Source organism: Chinchilla lanigera, unplaced genomic scaffold, assembly GCF_000276665.1.
Source record: "Chinchilla lanigera isolate Chin_1 unplaced genomic scaffold, ChiLan1.0 scaffold00145, whole genome shotgun sequence".
Classification (NCBI taxonomy): Eukaryota; Metazoa; Chordata; class Mammalia; order Rodentia; family Chinchillidae; genus Chinchilla; species Chinchilla lanigera.
This window is the reverse complement of record NW_004955546.1, coordinates 861,966-877,279: the sequence shown is the minus strand read 5'-3', so window position 1 is coordinate 877,279 and position 15,314 is coordinate 861,966. Positions and strand designations below refer to the sequence as shown.

Below are 15,314 nucleotides of genomic sequence, written 5' to 3'. Positions count from 1 at the left end.
TTTTTTTTTTGGTTTTTCTCCGGTACCGGGAACTGAACTCACAACCTTGCGCTTGCCAGGCAGGCGCTTTTGCCGCTGAGCTAAATCCCCAGCCCACAAAAGCTTTTTAATAGGATGAGATCCCAGTTGTTGACTGAAGTTGTTTCCCATGTGGTTTGGGTTCTATTCATGAAGGCTGTGCCTACCCCTATGTCTTCAAGATTTTGACCTACTTCCTCTTCCAGTAGATTTAATGTTTCCGCTTTAATATTTAAATCTCTAATCCATTTTGACTTTAGTTTAGTGCACGGTGACAGACGTGTCTATTTTTTAGTCTTTGGCATGTAGAGAGCCAGTTTTTCCAGCACCATTTATTAAAGAGGCTACCTTTCTTTCAGTGAACATGTTTGGACCCTCTGTCAAAGATAAGGTGGTTGAGCGTGTTTGTAGTTGTGTCGGCACCTTCTAATCTGTTGCACTGGTCCTCAGGTCTATCTTTTTTCCAGGACCGTGCTCATTTTATCACAGTAGTTTTGTAGTATAATTTCAAGTCAGGGATTGTGATGCCTCCTGACTTATCTTTGTTGCCCAGGTCTCTTCTGGTTCCATTTAGGAGTATTTTCTCTACTACTGTCCACCTCATAATTTCTCAAAAAAAATATACAGGGACATCATCCTGAGTTATTTAGGTTTCAACCAATAAAAGGCTACCAGAATGAGACTTTGAAAATAAGACTTTAATTAATGACTCTGGCATGTACAGATTTTAGTTATAAGCTTTTTCCTGAATTGCAAATGTTTTATGTTAATTGGAATTACATTCTATGGTGTAATGATTCTGTTAGGATCAGTAACATTTCCCAGTATAGAAGTTCAGTGACACAATCCATGTATTTTTTGAAACAAAAATGACTTAATTCAATGTATTGTCTTCTAATGTTCTGATTCCTTCCATGAAATAAGAACACATACTAAACAACAACAAAAATGTGGTGCAATGTCAGTGGCATTGAGTGGAAAGTACCACCATCTTTAGACAAAATCATTAGAGTAGCAGTTTAAAAGCAAGTCTACAAATTTTTTGATATTTATGCTGTAAAATTCCCTCCCCTGAACATGAAGCTTGCCTGTATAACTGGTTTCTAGTGAAATGGGTATGGTGGAACTGCCATGTGACTTCTCAGGTGAGGTTGGAATATTTGACGCATCTTTCACCTGACTTTCCTTAGGGAACTGGTCCCCATACAGCAAGGAAGCTCAAGTCACAGGTGAATCCTCATATAGGTGGCCCACTAACTGCCTTGCTGAAGACCCAGGTGAAGCCTGCTCTGACTTCCAGACATCCTTGGGATGAATCTAGTCCCTACCTTCAAGTCACCCTAGCTGAGGTCAAGTGGAAAATGATGAACTGGCCTCACTGACCCTGGTCCAAACCACAAATTATGAACAAAATAGATCTTGCTTTGTGACAATGAATTTTGAGGTGGTCTGTTATAAATTAATAATTGCACAGCTTGACATGGTGGCACATACCTGTAATCCCAGCACCTGGGGAGGTGAAGGAGGAGGATGGCTGTGAATCTGAGGTAAACTTGGGCTACAAAGTGAGCTCAAGGCCAGCCTGAACTACATGGCAAGACCCAGTCTCAAAAAGAAACACACACACACACACACACACACACACACAACTAAACAAAAACCAAACCAAACCTAACCAAAACAATAAAACCCCCCAACCAAACCAATAACTGCATACTGATACTAAATGAGTTGTTGCCATTGAAGTTAAACTAGAACATGTAGAATGCCTCTGGACTGGATATAGGTGAAAGCAGAAAGGACCTAGAAAAAAAAGCAGGCCAAACGGGCTCTAAAGGGACTGTTTGTGGAGGATTGGTGGTCTGTAGAGAGGCTGAGGGGAAGGGCTTAGAGGTCAATGAAAAAAAAGACACTGATTCTTAGAAGAAAGAGGAGTCTTGCTACATAGCAGCTCAAAGAAAAACTGCTGGGCCTGGGAGGCGGCAGGCAGCAGGCGGCGTCTGGGAGGCTGTGCGGCTGGGGTGCGCCAGCCCTTCTGGGACTGGCCCCCAGCCGCCCAGGCACCCAGAAAGACAGGCAGCAGGCACCTGGGAAGTGGTGCGGAGACATGCGCCAGCCCTCAGGCTGGCTGCCGCCGCGAGGTCAAGAACCATCATGCCACAGAGAAGCATGACATGACCCAGCTGTGTCATGGGTCACAACAGGCCCGCCCGGAGACGTGTGTGAACCATCCTGACATGGAGAAACCTCTGGAAAACATGCCACACGGTGGGTCACTCTTTGCCCTGCCCTTGAGAGCCAGAAAGGTTCGGAGTCAGTGGGGGAGCAGCTGATGAACAAGAACTCGGAGAACATGAGAGTACCGACGCCTGATGACTCAGAGGTCGAGCTGACTGGGGACGCAGGAGCCATTTGGGAGCTGGAAACCAAGAGGACCTTGTGCAATACCTGGGGACACCCCCCTGGAGGCCATTATTCCCCTAACTGTACAGGCTGTGGTGGAAGAGCGAGTGGATCTCCAGAGAGGTCTGCACCGAGACTTCATGGATTACATGGGTGCCCAATATTCAGATTCTTAAGAACTGCCTTCAGGGAGAAGGTATGTGTCTAGGTTACCTGCCTGGGACACTTTGCACCTGATGGTGCTGAGACTGACTAGTAGGCCAAGGACTTCATCCACATGTTCCTGCCCCCTGTGTTGACTGTTAGGGAGAGGACACTAAGTGGTTGCAGGATCCCAATGTGCTGGGAGGCTGGAGAGAACACCCCTCTGCTTTCTTAGACAAGAGGCATTGATAAAGCATACTTTCCTGGATCCCAGTTCAGTAGAGGGACAAACTATTCTTAAAGATAAGTTTATTGTTCAGTCTGCCCCAAACAGTAGAAAAAAGCTACAAAAAATGGCTTTTGCCCCAGATAGCTCACTTGAGATGTTAGTAAGAACTGCCTCCTCAGTATTTTATAGCTGTGACGAGGCGGCGGCCAAGGAGAGAAAACAAAGAGACCAAGAAAAAACAGCTGCCTTTGTTGCAGCGCTAAGAGAAACAGACCCTAAGTCTGATTCTTGGGGCCCCAAGAAGAATTCATCAACTACATTCATCTGCTACTGCTGTCAAAAGCCAGACCACCTCAAGAGGGACTCCCTAAGAAGCCCTCTGCACCATACCCTGACTGTAAAGGTGACCACTAGGGGTCGGACTGCCCTCCTTGAAGCAAAGGTTCCAGAGCTCAGACCCCTCCTACCAGCTGGTACAACAGGAATGAAGGGGCCCAGAGCATACTCTGCCTTCTCCCTCTGGCCAGACCATTATCTCCAAGGAGGAGCCCCATGTAATCTTGACTATAGAGGAAAAAGTAAACAGCCTATTGCTGTTTACTGGTGCTAGTCTCTCGGTCCTTCTTTTCAATCCTGGCCTTCCTTCCAGCCATCACACCTAAGTGAAAGGAGTCACTGGTGAGGAGGTAATCTGCTATTTTTCACAACCCTCAGACTGTAACTTCTTGTTAGATCTTTCTTGCATATCTTTGTTTTCCTGAGAAACCACTTTGAAGATACCAACATGTATTACAGCAGCCATTGATAACTTCCTACCAATCTGTCCATAACTCTGTAATGTTCCTATTGTTCCTATGCTATATTGTAAATGGATGTATGTTCATTACTATGTGTTTCCAACAACAACCACTGAGAATCGACAATGATTACTTAATTGATCACTCATCAATTGATCACTGTTTTCTCTAGAAACCACTTTGAAAAAACCAAAGTGTAGTACAACAACCATTGATAATTTCCTACCATTTCTGTCTGTAACTCACTATTATTTGTCTATTTGTTTTCCTGAGAAACTATCTTAAAGATACCAATAGGTAAAATAACAACCATTGATAATGTTCTACCACTTTGTCTGTAATTCAGTAAATCCCCCTATTACTATGTTATCCTTCTTTTACTCTTTAAAATTAAAAAAAAAAAAAAAGAAAAAAGAAAAACTGCTGGAAGATGAGCTAAAGAAAGACTTGCTGGAAACCAGGATTTACTGGGTTCAAATACCTGCTTCTCATCTGTAGCTTTTCTACATGTCTAATAATGCTAAAATAAATGGCTTCTGGGATCAGATCAAATCCAGGGTGCTGCTGGGAACACATGGTCTAAAGATGAAGCCAACGCTATGACTACAAAACCCTTTGGAAAGACTTCAGAAAGATTTAAGGCTGCGTCTCAAATGCCATGACGGATTTAAGGGTATAAAAATCTTAATGGAATTGCGTTAGTACAGTTTCCCAGGAAGCCCAAGATGGAGAGCTTACGTCAAAAAGAGGTGTACAAGTAACTTTTCACAAAGCATAAATCCAGTATAATTCACAGGAAATGTAAAGCTCTCAAGAAAATGTAGGAAAAACACTATTCACCAGCTTGAACTAAGAGACTAAGACAATAAACATGAAAAAGAACTTTAGATGTTGGAAGTTCTACATGTTCTTACATGCACTCTAAGAAAACCAGTCAGTTGCACAGGTTATTTCTTATGAAAAGAGTACATCAGAGACACCAGGGCTTACATCAAAGACCCAAGGAGTCTTATCCCATGCTGAAAACTAATTCTTGATGGATTAAAGAAGTGGAAGCAAACACTGGTGCCTCCCAAATTCCCTCTGTTGAGAGGGAAGGATTTTAGCATTTAGGCCTTGGGCAGAAAATACTGTCTTAAACTACCTAATTTGGGGTAATTTACTATAGAACAATAAACAGAGAAATAAGTTTTTAAAAAGGGACAGTAAAAGACAATTTAAGGAGAAATTACTCCCCTTTAGTAGGCTCTAATAAATATTGAGCTAATTTATTAATAACAATGCTAAGGAGAATCAGAAAACTAGAAGACGGTATGCCTTTTTAATAGAAAAGTAGTGCATTTTTCATTCATATCAAACCTATAAAACTAAAAACAAAAACAAGTAATTTCTAAAAAATCTTTTTACTCTTTTTAAGATCAAAACCAAAACCAAAACCCCTTCATTTCACTGCTCAAAACACAGAAATTTATAGTTCCCCAAACTAAGTAATTTTTGTTCCCAAAAATAATAAAAAATTACCTTGTGTATTATCATGTTAATTGGAATATCCATTTCAAATTCACTGGATTTTAAATCTCCATGAAAATAAAACTCTCCATTTTCCTCAGCATTTAACTTTGTTTCTGTCATTTTAAAAAGTTTCTTAAATCTGTAAGAAGATACATAGTAAAAATTTAAATGTTTTAACTGTTCAGACACTATATTCTATAATAAACAAATTTTAGAAATTATGATCCTCTTTCATTTGTTTCAGCCTAACATTATTTGAAAGCATTGTGATGCAATTATAATCTTAGATATACAATATGCAGAAAAATTTTATGACATATGTGTGACAGGTAATGAGCTAATAGAATACTGTCACCATACACAGGATTTTTATGATTAATATCAGCTTTGGTATGTTAAGATAAAACATTAACTAAAACCCAGATACCAGAAACCCAAGTGAAGGAAAATATACTTATATATGAAATGCTTAAAAAGATAAAGAAAAACACATCAAGGAGATCATTCAAAGCAGAAAAAGAGACAGAGGAAACATCATCTTTGCAATCTGAGTTAAAGAGGAAAAGAGGAGGCAGAGTTTAGGAGAAAGGAAACCAACAGAGAAATCATGGGTAGACTAAAAGGCTATTTTAAGAAAAAATTTCGATCTTTGCTACCACAATGTTGACGAAATGCAACAGGTGCAAAACAGTGTAAAAACAGCTAAAGGGGAGACAAATATTGATTAGAATCTTAACAAACTCAAGTTCTCCACCAATAAATAGAAAAGCAGCCATGTTGGGGGCTTCAAGACCCTGGACAACATTCCATTTTCTTTATCTGATGGTAGAAACATTTACATCAGCAAGTCATACACACATTTTGTGTGTATAACACATATATAGTCACCCCTTTCTATCCTGTGGGTTGTTTCCAGGGATGCAGCCAATAGTGGACTGAAAATACTCAGAAAAAAAAATTGCACCTGTACTAAACACGTACTGGTCTTTTCTTCTTGTCACTACTCCCTGAGTGATATAGCTATGATTTATATAACATTTACACTGTATTAGGTGTTTTAAGTAATCTAGAGACAATATAAAACATGGGAGGATTGAGTAGGTTATATGTAAACACTATACCATTATATAAAAAAGACTTGAGTATGCAAGGATTGTGGCATCTGAGAGGGTTCTAGAACCAATACTCTGAATACATCAAGGGGCCGCTGTACATTATTTATATAATAAATATATAAACATGTGTATGAACACACAATAAGCAAACAGAAGCTTAATAGCATGTACACCTCATGCACACATGGGATTACCCATGGAAAAGAAGTGTAACTTTGTGATAGATTTTATAACTAGGGGCTGGGGATTTAGCTCAGCGGCAAAGCGCCTGCCTGGCAAGCGCAAGGTCGTGAGTTCGGTTCCCGGTACTGGAGAAAAACCAAAAAAAAAAAAAAAAAAGATTTTATAACTAAAAAAAGAGAAAGAGGTAAAAAGAAAATACAAGCTAAATCAAGATTAATTTTAGTGTTGTTAAACAATGACACAGGCTGTTAGATATTAAAATATTTTAATGCTAGATGGAAGGATATTACCAAAAGAAGGTAAGGGAGCAAAAAGTATCTTTAGAAATAAAAATTCAAGGTAGATGAAAAAGTGTACTTGACATTATTTCAAAGCACTGTCATGATTTTGAAATTATTAGAGTAAATATACTTTGGCATTCAAAAACAGCTTATGCTGTGGGTTTCTGAAATAAATTTTAAAACAGAATAATTTGTTTAATTACTAAAATGCAAATATTAAATTCATATTTAGTTTTAGTAAAGTTAGTGAAATCATTTAATGAATGGTTGATAAGATTTGACACATAAAAATCTTACCCAGTTAGCTCTTTTTTTAATTCATTGTTTTTCTTCTTTTCTTCATCCAAAGTATATTCCAGAGATTGTTTTAACTCAGTAAGTTTCTTTAACTGTTCCTTATCATTTTCAGACTTTGAAAAACAATTTAAAATTATTTTTTAAAAATCTAGAGATTCATTGTCTTAAAAATACTTCTTATGAGCTCATGAATAATGTGTTTTAATGCAATGTATAAAGCTGATGCCAATAAGCAGACTTCAGAAATAACTGCTTCTCTGAACATAGCTCAGTTTAACTTGTACTTTCATCATTATGTTTTCATCATTGTTTTCTGTATTGCCAAATTTGTACTGCCAAAATTGGTTAAAAATAAAAGTTTTACACATAAATATTGATGAAAAATTTAAAAAGAGTGGTTATATTTTCATTTTAGTTTCTAAAGATACCCTAGAAGCCTTCCCACCAGCAGCTTATGATATGCCACGTTTACTTAAGCTGTATTTTATCAAGACAAGTTCTGGAAAACACCTACTTGATTTTATCATAATTTTGAATTTCACTTGACTTTGGGATGCAAAAGATACTTATTTCTCTATAAGCATTCTCTCAGGAATTTTTCTTCTTCTTCTTTTTTTTTTTTTGGTAGTGGAAATTGAACTCAGGACCTCACAATTGCAAGGCAATTGTGCCACTGAACTATGTCTCCGGCCTAGGAATTTCTTTCCTTTTCTTTCTTTTTTTGCTATTAAACATTTTTCTTTAAAGTCTGTCTTCCTTGTAATGTACAGAAATCTAACTTTTGCATGATTCTTGTGGATCTTCTATCATCTTGTTTCTTCTCCAATGGACTCTAATAGTCTCTGACACATGGTCTCATCTACAAATCTAGTTTTTCATCACTTGTGTACATTAAAGTCTGATTTTCGTGCTGTGATTGTAATAAAATAATGGGATAGTCACCAAGTACTTTTATTTTAATAGGTTTCTTATCCTGCCAACTCCTCCAGCCTCTGCTCACAGTGACCAGGCCTTCTCTCTGCTCCTTTACCACTGCTCTCCTAAAGGCAGCAGCTTAAGTCCCGTCCCCACTTCATTTCAGACTCTCAGATGCCCTAAATCAGAGCCTTCGACGCTGATGACCTAATCTCCATTTCCAGCTTGGACAGGGGTCATTTACACTTTCACCTCTCCCTTTCAGTTCACTTCTCATAGGAAAAAAACCTCATCAGCCATTATTTGGTATGGATTACTTCTGAAGCGAATTCTATACATTTCCTATTGAGTCACACGGGTGTTACTTTGAATTTAGTCGTCTTTTAACCTTGGGTTGGGGCACTCACCCTTAGAATGCTGACCAGCATCACTTATCTTGTTTTGCTTTTATAATGTTACCTTCCTGGGGTCGGATTATTTTCTTTTGAATACTTTCCAGTTTTGTACTGTATTATTACCAACTTTTCAACACCTCAATACACTTGGGTGTTGAAGCATGACCCTTAATGTAAGAGGGTGTCTGCTGGCATTTTAATTCACCAAAGACTCCTTATCAATGTACTTTCATGTTATGTGTATGAAAAGTATGGTAATAAAACAGGACTGATTTATGTGAAATCTAGAAAAAATTAGTTCTCCACATTTCTTCAGAAAAGCACTAGTCAGAATTCCGTACTTCCCCTGATAACATGTGTTTTCTTGTTGCTTACACAAAACACCCAACACCCACAAGGTAAGAGAGGAAAAGTTCTTTAGCTCACAGTTTGTAGAGGTTTCAGTTCATAGTTGGCTGGCTCCAAGGCAGGGTGACATGGCATAGGGGTATTGCAGAGGAGAAGATAAGCAGCAGGAGCAGCAACAAAAAGTGATAAGCAACAGGCCTCTTTCTGCCCCTGTATCTTATCCAGGCTACTCACCTTTAGGACCAGGAGCAATCACACCCTTAATCCTAGCATCGCATTCTTGATCCCAGAACTATGCCAAACCAATCAGTGGACCAAGTGAGTAATCACACACCCTGAATCCCAGCATCACACACCCCAGATCCAGCCACCTCTGAAAAAGCCCCACCTATGACCACATGAGGGTTTGGGGGTCACTAGACACAAGCCATAACAACATGTATCTGTGTAACGGAGCTGGATGGATTAAACTGCTATGACTTACAGAAATCAGTCAGCAGAGGGAGCTGCCTCACAGCTCCAGTTCCATGGACACAACGCATCCTGCGACCCTAATTCCCACACAGGAGAGCATGAACAACAGGAGATTCTGGCCCCGTGTGGTGGTGCACACCTGTAATCCCAGCACTTGGGAGGCTGAGACAGGAGGATTGTTGCGAGTTTGAGACCAGCCTGGACTACAAAGTGAGCTCAAGGCCAGCCTGAACTGCACAGTGAGACCCTGCCTCAAAATACAAAAAAAAACAAAAAATAAAACAAAAAAACCCCCCAGGAGATTCTGCTCTCCCAGGTCAACAGTTACATGGTTTTCATTGTATACCAGCAAACTGTCACCTAGACTTATGCATCAATCTTGGGCTGTTATATCTGTGAATGGCTGATAAACACAAGTGAACAGAAAAAATTCTGAAACTGCAATACTAGAAGCACTAGTTATTCTGTAAGATAAACCAGCCACGTCTACTTTTTTACCAATATTTTTTTCCTTTCTTACAGCCAGAGAGAAATACATGTCTCTCTGGGGAAAAAAAATACCTGCATATTGACCTAGTAGCCATTGTTGATGAGAATATAAATTATAAAATCTCATGGAAAGTCTTTGATTGCAAGAGAAATTCAAAATTTTAGATCACATAATTTCCTGGAAATTTAAAAATTATAAAATATTAGCCATGACTCAGAATATACAGTTCTATATCAATGTCCAGAGCAGCATTATTTCCAAAGAAGTGTGGAAATAACTCTCAAGTCTAGCAATGGATAATGGATAAAGAAAATGTGGTACACGTAAAAGATAGATGTTAGACTCTCACAATCTTTTTTATTAAAATATCACTGCCTAAGTCATTAACTGTATGAAATAATTTACCATCTATAAAGAGGACTTTACTACTAGCAGTGTAGTATCAATATGATTATGACAAGTATTTTTATCATTGAGACTTTTCATATTGCCTAAAATATTCCTATATTAGTAGAGAAATAAGAGTTTCTTTTTGGTATGATAGAAATTAAAAAGAGACTGACTTACCAAATTTGTACTTAATACGTTTTTCTGAAGATGTTCAGTTTTCCCTGCTTGCTTTTTTATTTTAACTTTTAACCTGGAATTCTCAAGTTCAAGCCTAAAATATTTATTTCAAAATAATTATTTTCACAGACCTATTTAAAAAATCGCACGTTTGAACATTTGAAAGACTACACACAATTTTAAAAATGGGAAAAAGGAGATGATCTGGTCATTATCATTTTTCTAGCTGTGCTTGTGGACAGTTTTTCTTTCGCAGTGTTGGGGACTGAACGCGAGGCCTCACATGTAAAGCACACGATCTTACCACTGCACTACATCCACAGTCCTTACTTGAAATTACATATTTCAAATAACTATCAAAGCTAGAATTTTCCCATGGCTTGACAGGATTCATCAATTACATAACTGACATACACTTCATATTATACTGCTCATGTACTTTATAAACACTCAAGTGATTTGTATACTGCTTTAAATCATACTTTTGTAGGCGTTCTTGCATCTTCTCTGCGTGTCGCACAGCTTCTGTGTGTTGATCCTGTGCTTCTTCCAACTAAAATAAAAAAAAAATTACTAGTAACCTGCCCGCCACCAGTGTTTGTGCTACAGTTGTACTGGGACACAGCCATAACCTCTAACTATGTACAATTTAGTTACCTCTGAGGGGCTGAGGATACAGCTCAGCAGTACAGCACTGGCCTGTCAAGCACAAGGTCCTGAGTTCAATTCACGGTACCAAAGAAAAAAAATTAAAGACTTACCTCTGTGCTGCAACTACAGAATTAACTGAATTGTTAAAGCAGAGATTTTATGGCCCACAAAGCCCAAACTAACACTATCTGGCCCTTAACAGAAAAGTTTACTGACCCCTGCTCTAGGTCTGAAACACACTATTCCTAATTTTAGCTCTGTTATCAGGTACTCAAACAAACTGGAAGGCTGGCACAGTGCTCTGGACCTGAGTCCCAGCTACTTGGGAGTCTGAGGCTGGAGACCAGCCTAGGCAACACACGGAGCCCCCTGTGTTGCAGGAAAAACACAAAACACAAAAACTTGGTAAAATGGAGAAAAAGAGTAAATTCCTTGACTTGTGTTGTCCTTTTAGTTGTATTTGTATATTTTTATACTCCAAGCATGACACTATACTTATGTATTCCAAATACCACTCATCAAATATGATTTGAAAAATTCTTACATGTGACTGACAAGAGCTATGTTCAGTGACAATAAAATGGACACGGAACTTCAGTAACAGCTAGATGTCTCCCAGAACTGTTTGAGAAACAGTATCTAGAAAGAAGCCAGAATGCCTGGGCCTGACTCCCAGCTCCACCAGTCACCAGCAGTGGGGTCCTAAGAAGTTAAACTTTGTCTTGTTTTCTCCATCTGTGAATCCAAGATCGTAACAGTATCTACACCTCACTAGACTGCTGGGAAAACTGAGGGAATATACATAAAGAACTTGAAGACTATGTGACACCAATATTGAGCCAGATAAATTCTTTGCTATTAGGTATTATTGTATATTATGTTTTGAGAAAATGTGATACTGTAGGGAAGCTGAGGCAGAAGACTGGCTGGGTCAAATCTCGCCTTGATAATTTAGTGAGATTATGTCTCAAAATTTAAAATAGGAGCTGGGCTTGGTGTCACACACCTGTGATGCTAGCACTCAGGAGGCTGAGGCAGGAGGATTGCTATAAGCTTGAGACTACCTTGGGATGACATAGTAAACTGAAGGTCAGCCTAGGATATACAGTAAGACCCTATCTCAAAAAACTAAAAAGAAATAAATTAGGCCAGCTGTAGAGGCACATGTCTACAATCCCAGCACTTAGGCAGGCTGAAGCGTGAAGAGAGCAAATTTGAGCCCAGCCTAGGCAGTTTACCGAGGCCCTGTCTCAGAATAAAACATAAAAATGGCCCGGGGATGCAGCTCGGTCGGAGGCCCTGGGTTCAGTCACTACTGTCAGAAATGCTTTTAGGGTGAAGAGGAAATACTGGAGTTTTCAGAATGGCCCAGGGCTCCGTAGGAGGCTGTGGCAAAAAGGGCACAGGGGCTTGGAGGAAGGAGGAATGGAAATACTCTCCTGCTCCCTGGGGCCTGCTGAGCTGACCTTGGGTGAGAGAAAGCAAAATGTGATGTCTCAGGCAGGTAGGTGGTAGGCAATGGAAGAGGGCTTCCGTACAAGCTGAACTGCTGCTCATCACTCATAATGCAGGCGGCAGTCAATGCAGGGTTTGAGGCCCCAGATGCACCCCAGTCCTCCTTAACATTCATCAGTTAGTTCCAGTAGCCAATGGTGCATCATTGGTAACAACTTACACCTTATTTTCTCTCAGCCCGACTCAGTGAGCAAGGATCATGCAAACAGGGCTTCCTGGACTAAGTATTATGTGATGTGACCACAGGAGTGGGCTGAAGCTGCTGAACTGAAACTACTAGACCCTGTTCCTAAATACAGATTCCCAAATCAATTCATTTCCAGTAACTGCTGGGCTGCTTCAGTGAACACTCTGATGAGCAAGGGAAGGGTGTGTGCTATGGTACTTCACACACAGGTTTTCAGTTGGTCAAATGCATACCGGGTCTAGCTATATAATACCGGGTCTATAAATACCGGGTCTAGCTATATAATGAGGACAAATATCTATTTCCTTTTCATGGTGAGAAAAATATGAATATCTGATACGAAATTCTCCTCTATTAGATTAAGTGCTTTCAATTTTATATTTCTTAAAATATTTGTATTATAGAAATCTTATTATGCCAATGTTTCCAAGAAATTCTTGGCTATAGTATAATTAAGTACTTAATTTGTTTTGGAAACAGGGTCTTGCTATGCAGTGCAGGCTAGTCTTGAACTCACTTACATAGCCCAGGCTGGCCTTCAACTCACAGAGATCCTCCTGCCTCTGCTTCCTGAGTGCTGGGATTACAGGTGTGGGCCACCGCTCTGAGCTTTAATTCTTTATTTCAGATATAAAAACATAATCTGAATACGTCTACACTTTTATTATATGTCTAAAATGAAAGAAAAAAGCGTAAGTTTTCAAATAGTTCTTAAATTACTCCTCGTTTAACAACTGAGTTATATTTCTGTGACTAAGGAATGTTATTAAATGAGGAACTATATATAATATAAACATTACAATATTTAGAGAAAAGAAATAGTCAAAGGAAACTCCAACCTGATGACTTTGCTTTACTTGCATAATTCTGACATGCAGCACTGCAATGTATAACAACATAAAACTACAACACTGTATTGTACAGTACAATCAGCAAAAATTACAGTACTCTATAAACAAGGTTTACTGTACAAAAAAAGACTGAGGCTCTCTAGACAAGATATAGAGAACTGTACCAAAAAAAAAGATGGGTTGCAAATACAAGGGGTGGGCTGTAAGTGAACAGCATACTTCAGTCCTAAGTTCGGGTAATCGTTGAACAGGTAGGTTGTTAAATGAGGAATATCTGTATCCTAAAATATTTGCATTTTTGAGAAAAGAAAACACTTTCTATATAATTCATCTTGAAATACATGATATAAATATACAAAAATCCTTATTCACAAAAAGTGAAGGTAAGAAATAAGATAATTTTCTGGAATATTTTGTTAAACATTATCCTCTGAATCTGCCTATATCACCATGACAACAGAGATAACAACTAAAAATACTGCTTAACATGAACAAGTCTCTCAATGTCTCTGTAATTCTCAACTTTCCTGGGGGAAAACATTTTAATGAAAGATGTAGAAAATTATAAGAAAAAGGGCAGACACAAAGTCAGAGTAACTTACAGTGTAAAGATAATAAATAAATAGATTGACTGTTGACATATTAAATTTCATACATACTTGACTTCTGGTTTGATCTAATTTCTTCTTTAAATCCTGTGTCTCATCTTCTAAATTAATGCGATAACGTGATGAAACTTCCAGTGAAGCCTCTGACATAGACTGCTTTTTTAAGGTATCAGCCAGTTCTTGTTGAAGTTGTCTCACAACTACCTGACAAGATATTGCTGTTACCGATTTTATCAATCACCTCATTATCACATCATATTAATATTTAACTCACATATATTCTGCAAAAATGTCACCACATGTATCAGTTCATCTTTCCAAATCATCTGCATGTATCTATACTCCTGTCTGTTACTGAGTTCAGTTAGGGACACAGGACGTGGCATTTTCCTGCCCAATCACTATTACCTTACTCAGACACTAGATTCAACACTCTACCTATTCCTCCTCTGATGAATTTGCAATGTTTAACAACCTACTTAAGTCTCGAAAAGAAATGGGCATATGGGTGGGACTGGGGGTGGTAAATTCCACACATTTCCCCTTATTTTTGTTAGAGGCTCAAATTAACTTCAGAGTTGCTCACATATTACATTCAACCCTCTGCTCAAATCCTTCCAGTAGGTTCGTATCTCATAATAAAAGTGAGTTCCTAGGTAACATGGCCTTCACCTCCTTCCGACCTCAGCTGATACAACTCTCTCCCCTATGCACTCATTCCTGCTGCACATGAATCCCGCCACCATTCCTTATACTGAAAATGGAGACTCAATGTCAGAGTAATAAATCAGATTGCTACAATTATCTTCACATTAGACCAAATTATATCCTTTATGCAATAGTTAACAGCCTGGAGATGAAAAGTATAAGAAAGTTATCTGGGAAAATGTTCAATAAATGATAAATACCAGTCAGAAGATTAAATTAACTATGGTTTCGCTGTAAACTGCCACATTTTCCCCAATTTATGATTTAATGAAAAGTTCATGCCTTTTAAAGAGACCTGCGCCCCAGTGCCAGGCTGACGGGGGCCTTGCAGGGCTGTAGCTTTGCTCTTAAGTGTGTCAGCTTCAAAACACTGACTGGGTTGGGCTTAAACCAGACGCAGTCCAGGGCCAAACTTCAGCGGGGTTGGAAATAGTCTCAATTTATTCACAGCTTATCATAATAGAGCAATCCTTTACTCTGCTCTAATGGGTTGTCTTAAATTTATTTTCCTATTTAAAACACAGTTGAGAGGTCATTAAGAATATAGAATTTGAGACAAATATTTTCAGATTTAAGTCATAATAATATGAATAAAAATAAAACTATAAGCGGCTCAAAGGATTTTA

The 15,314-nt window shown here is 38.7% G+C and overlaps 1 protein-coding gene across 7 annotated transcripts in view; it reads right to left on the bottom strand.

The window, feature by feature from the left end:
* The window catches only part of Ankrd30a (ankyrin repeat domain 30A), a 91,844-nt gene that overhangs the window by 13,009 nt on the left and 63,521 nt on the right, over nt 1-15,314 (bottom strand). For 5 of the 7 annotated variants that reach the window (XM_013508375.1, XM_013508376.1, XM_013508377.1 and 2 more), the window contains 5 exons: nt 14,032-14,184; nt 10,651-10,721; nt 10,169-10,262; nt 6,980-7,092; nt 5,113-5,242 (listed from right to left, as the gene is read on the bottom strand). In XM_013508375.1, coding sequence (XP_013363829.1) covers nt 5,113-5,242; nt 6,980-7,092; nt 10,169-10,262; nt 10,651-10,721; nt 14,032-14,184 — 561 coding nt within the window. Of the gene's footprint in view, nt 1-5,112; nt 5,243-6,979; nt 7,093-10,168; nt 10,263-10,650; nt 10,722-14,031; nt 14,185-15,314 lie in introns of those variants that run through there. The other 2 variants (XM_013508378.1, XM_013508381.1) reach the window with 2 other exon arrangements.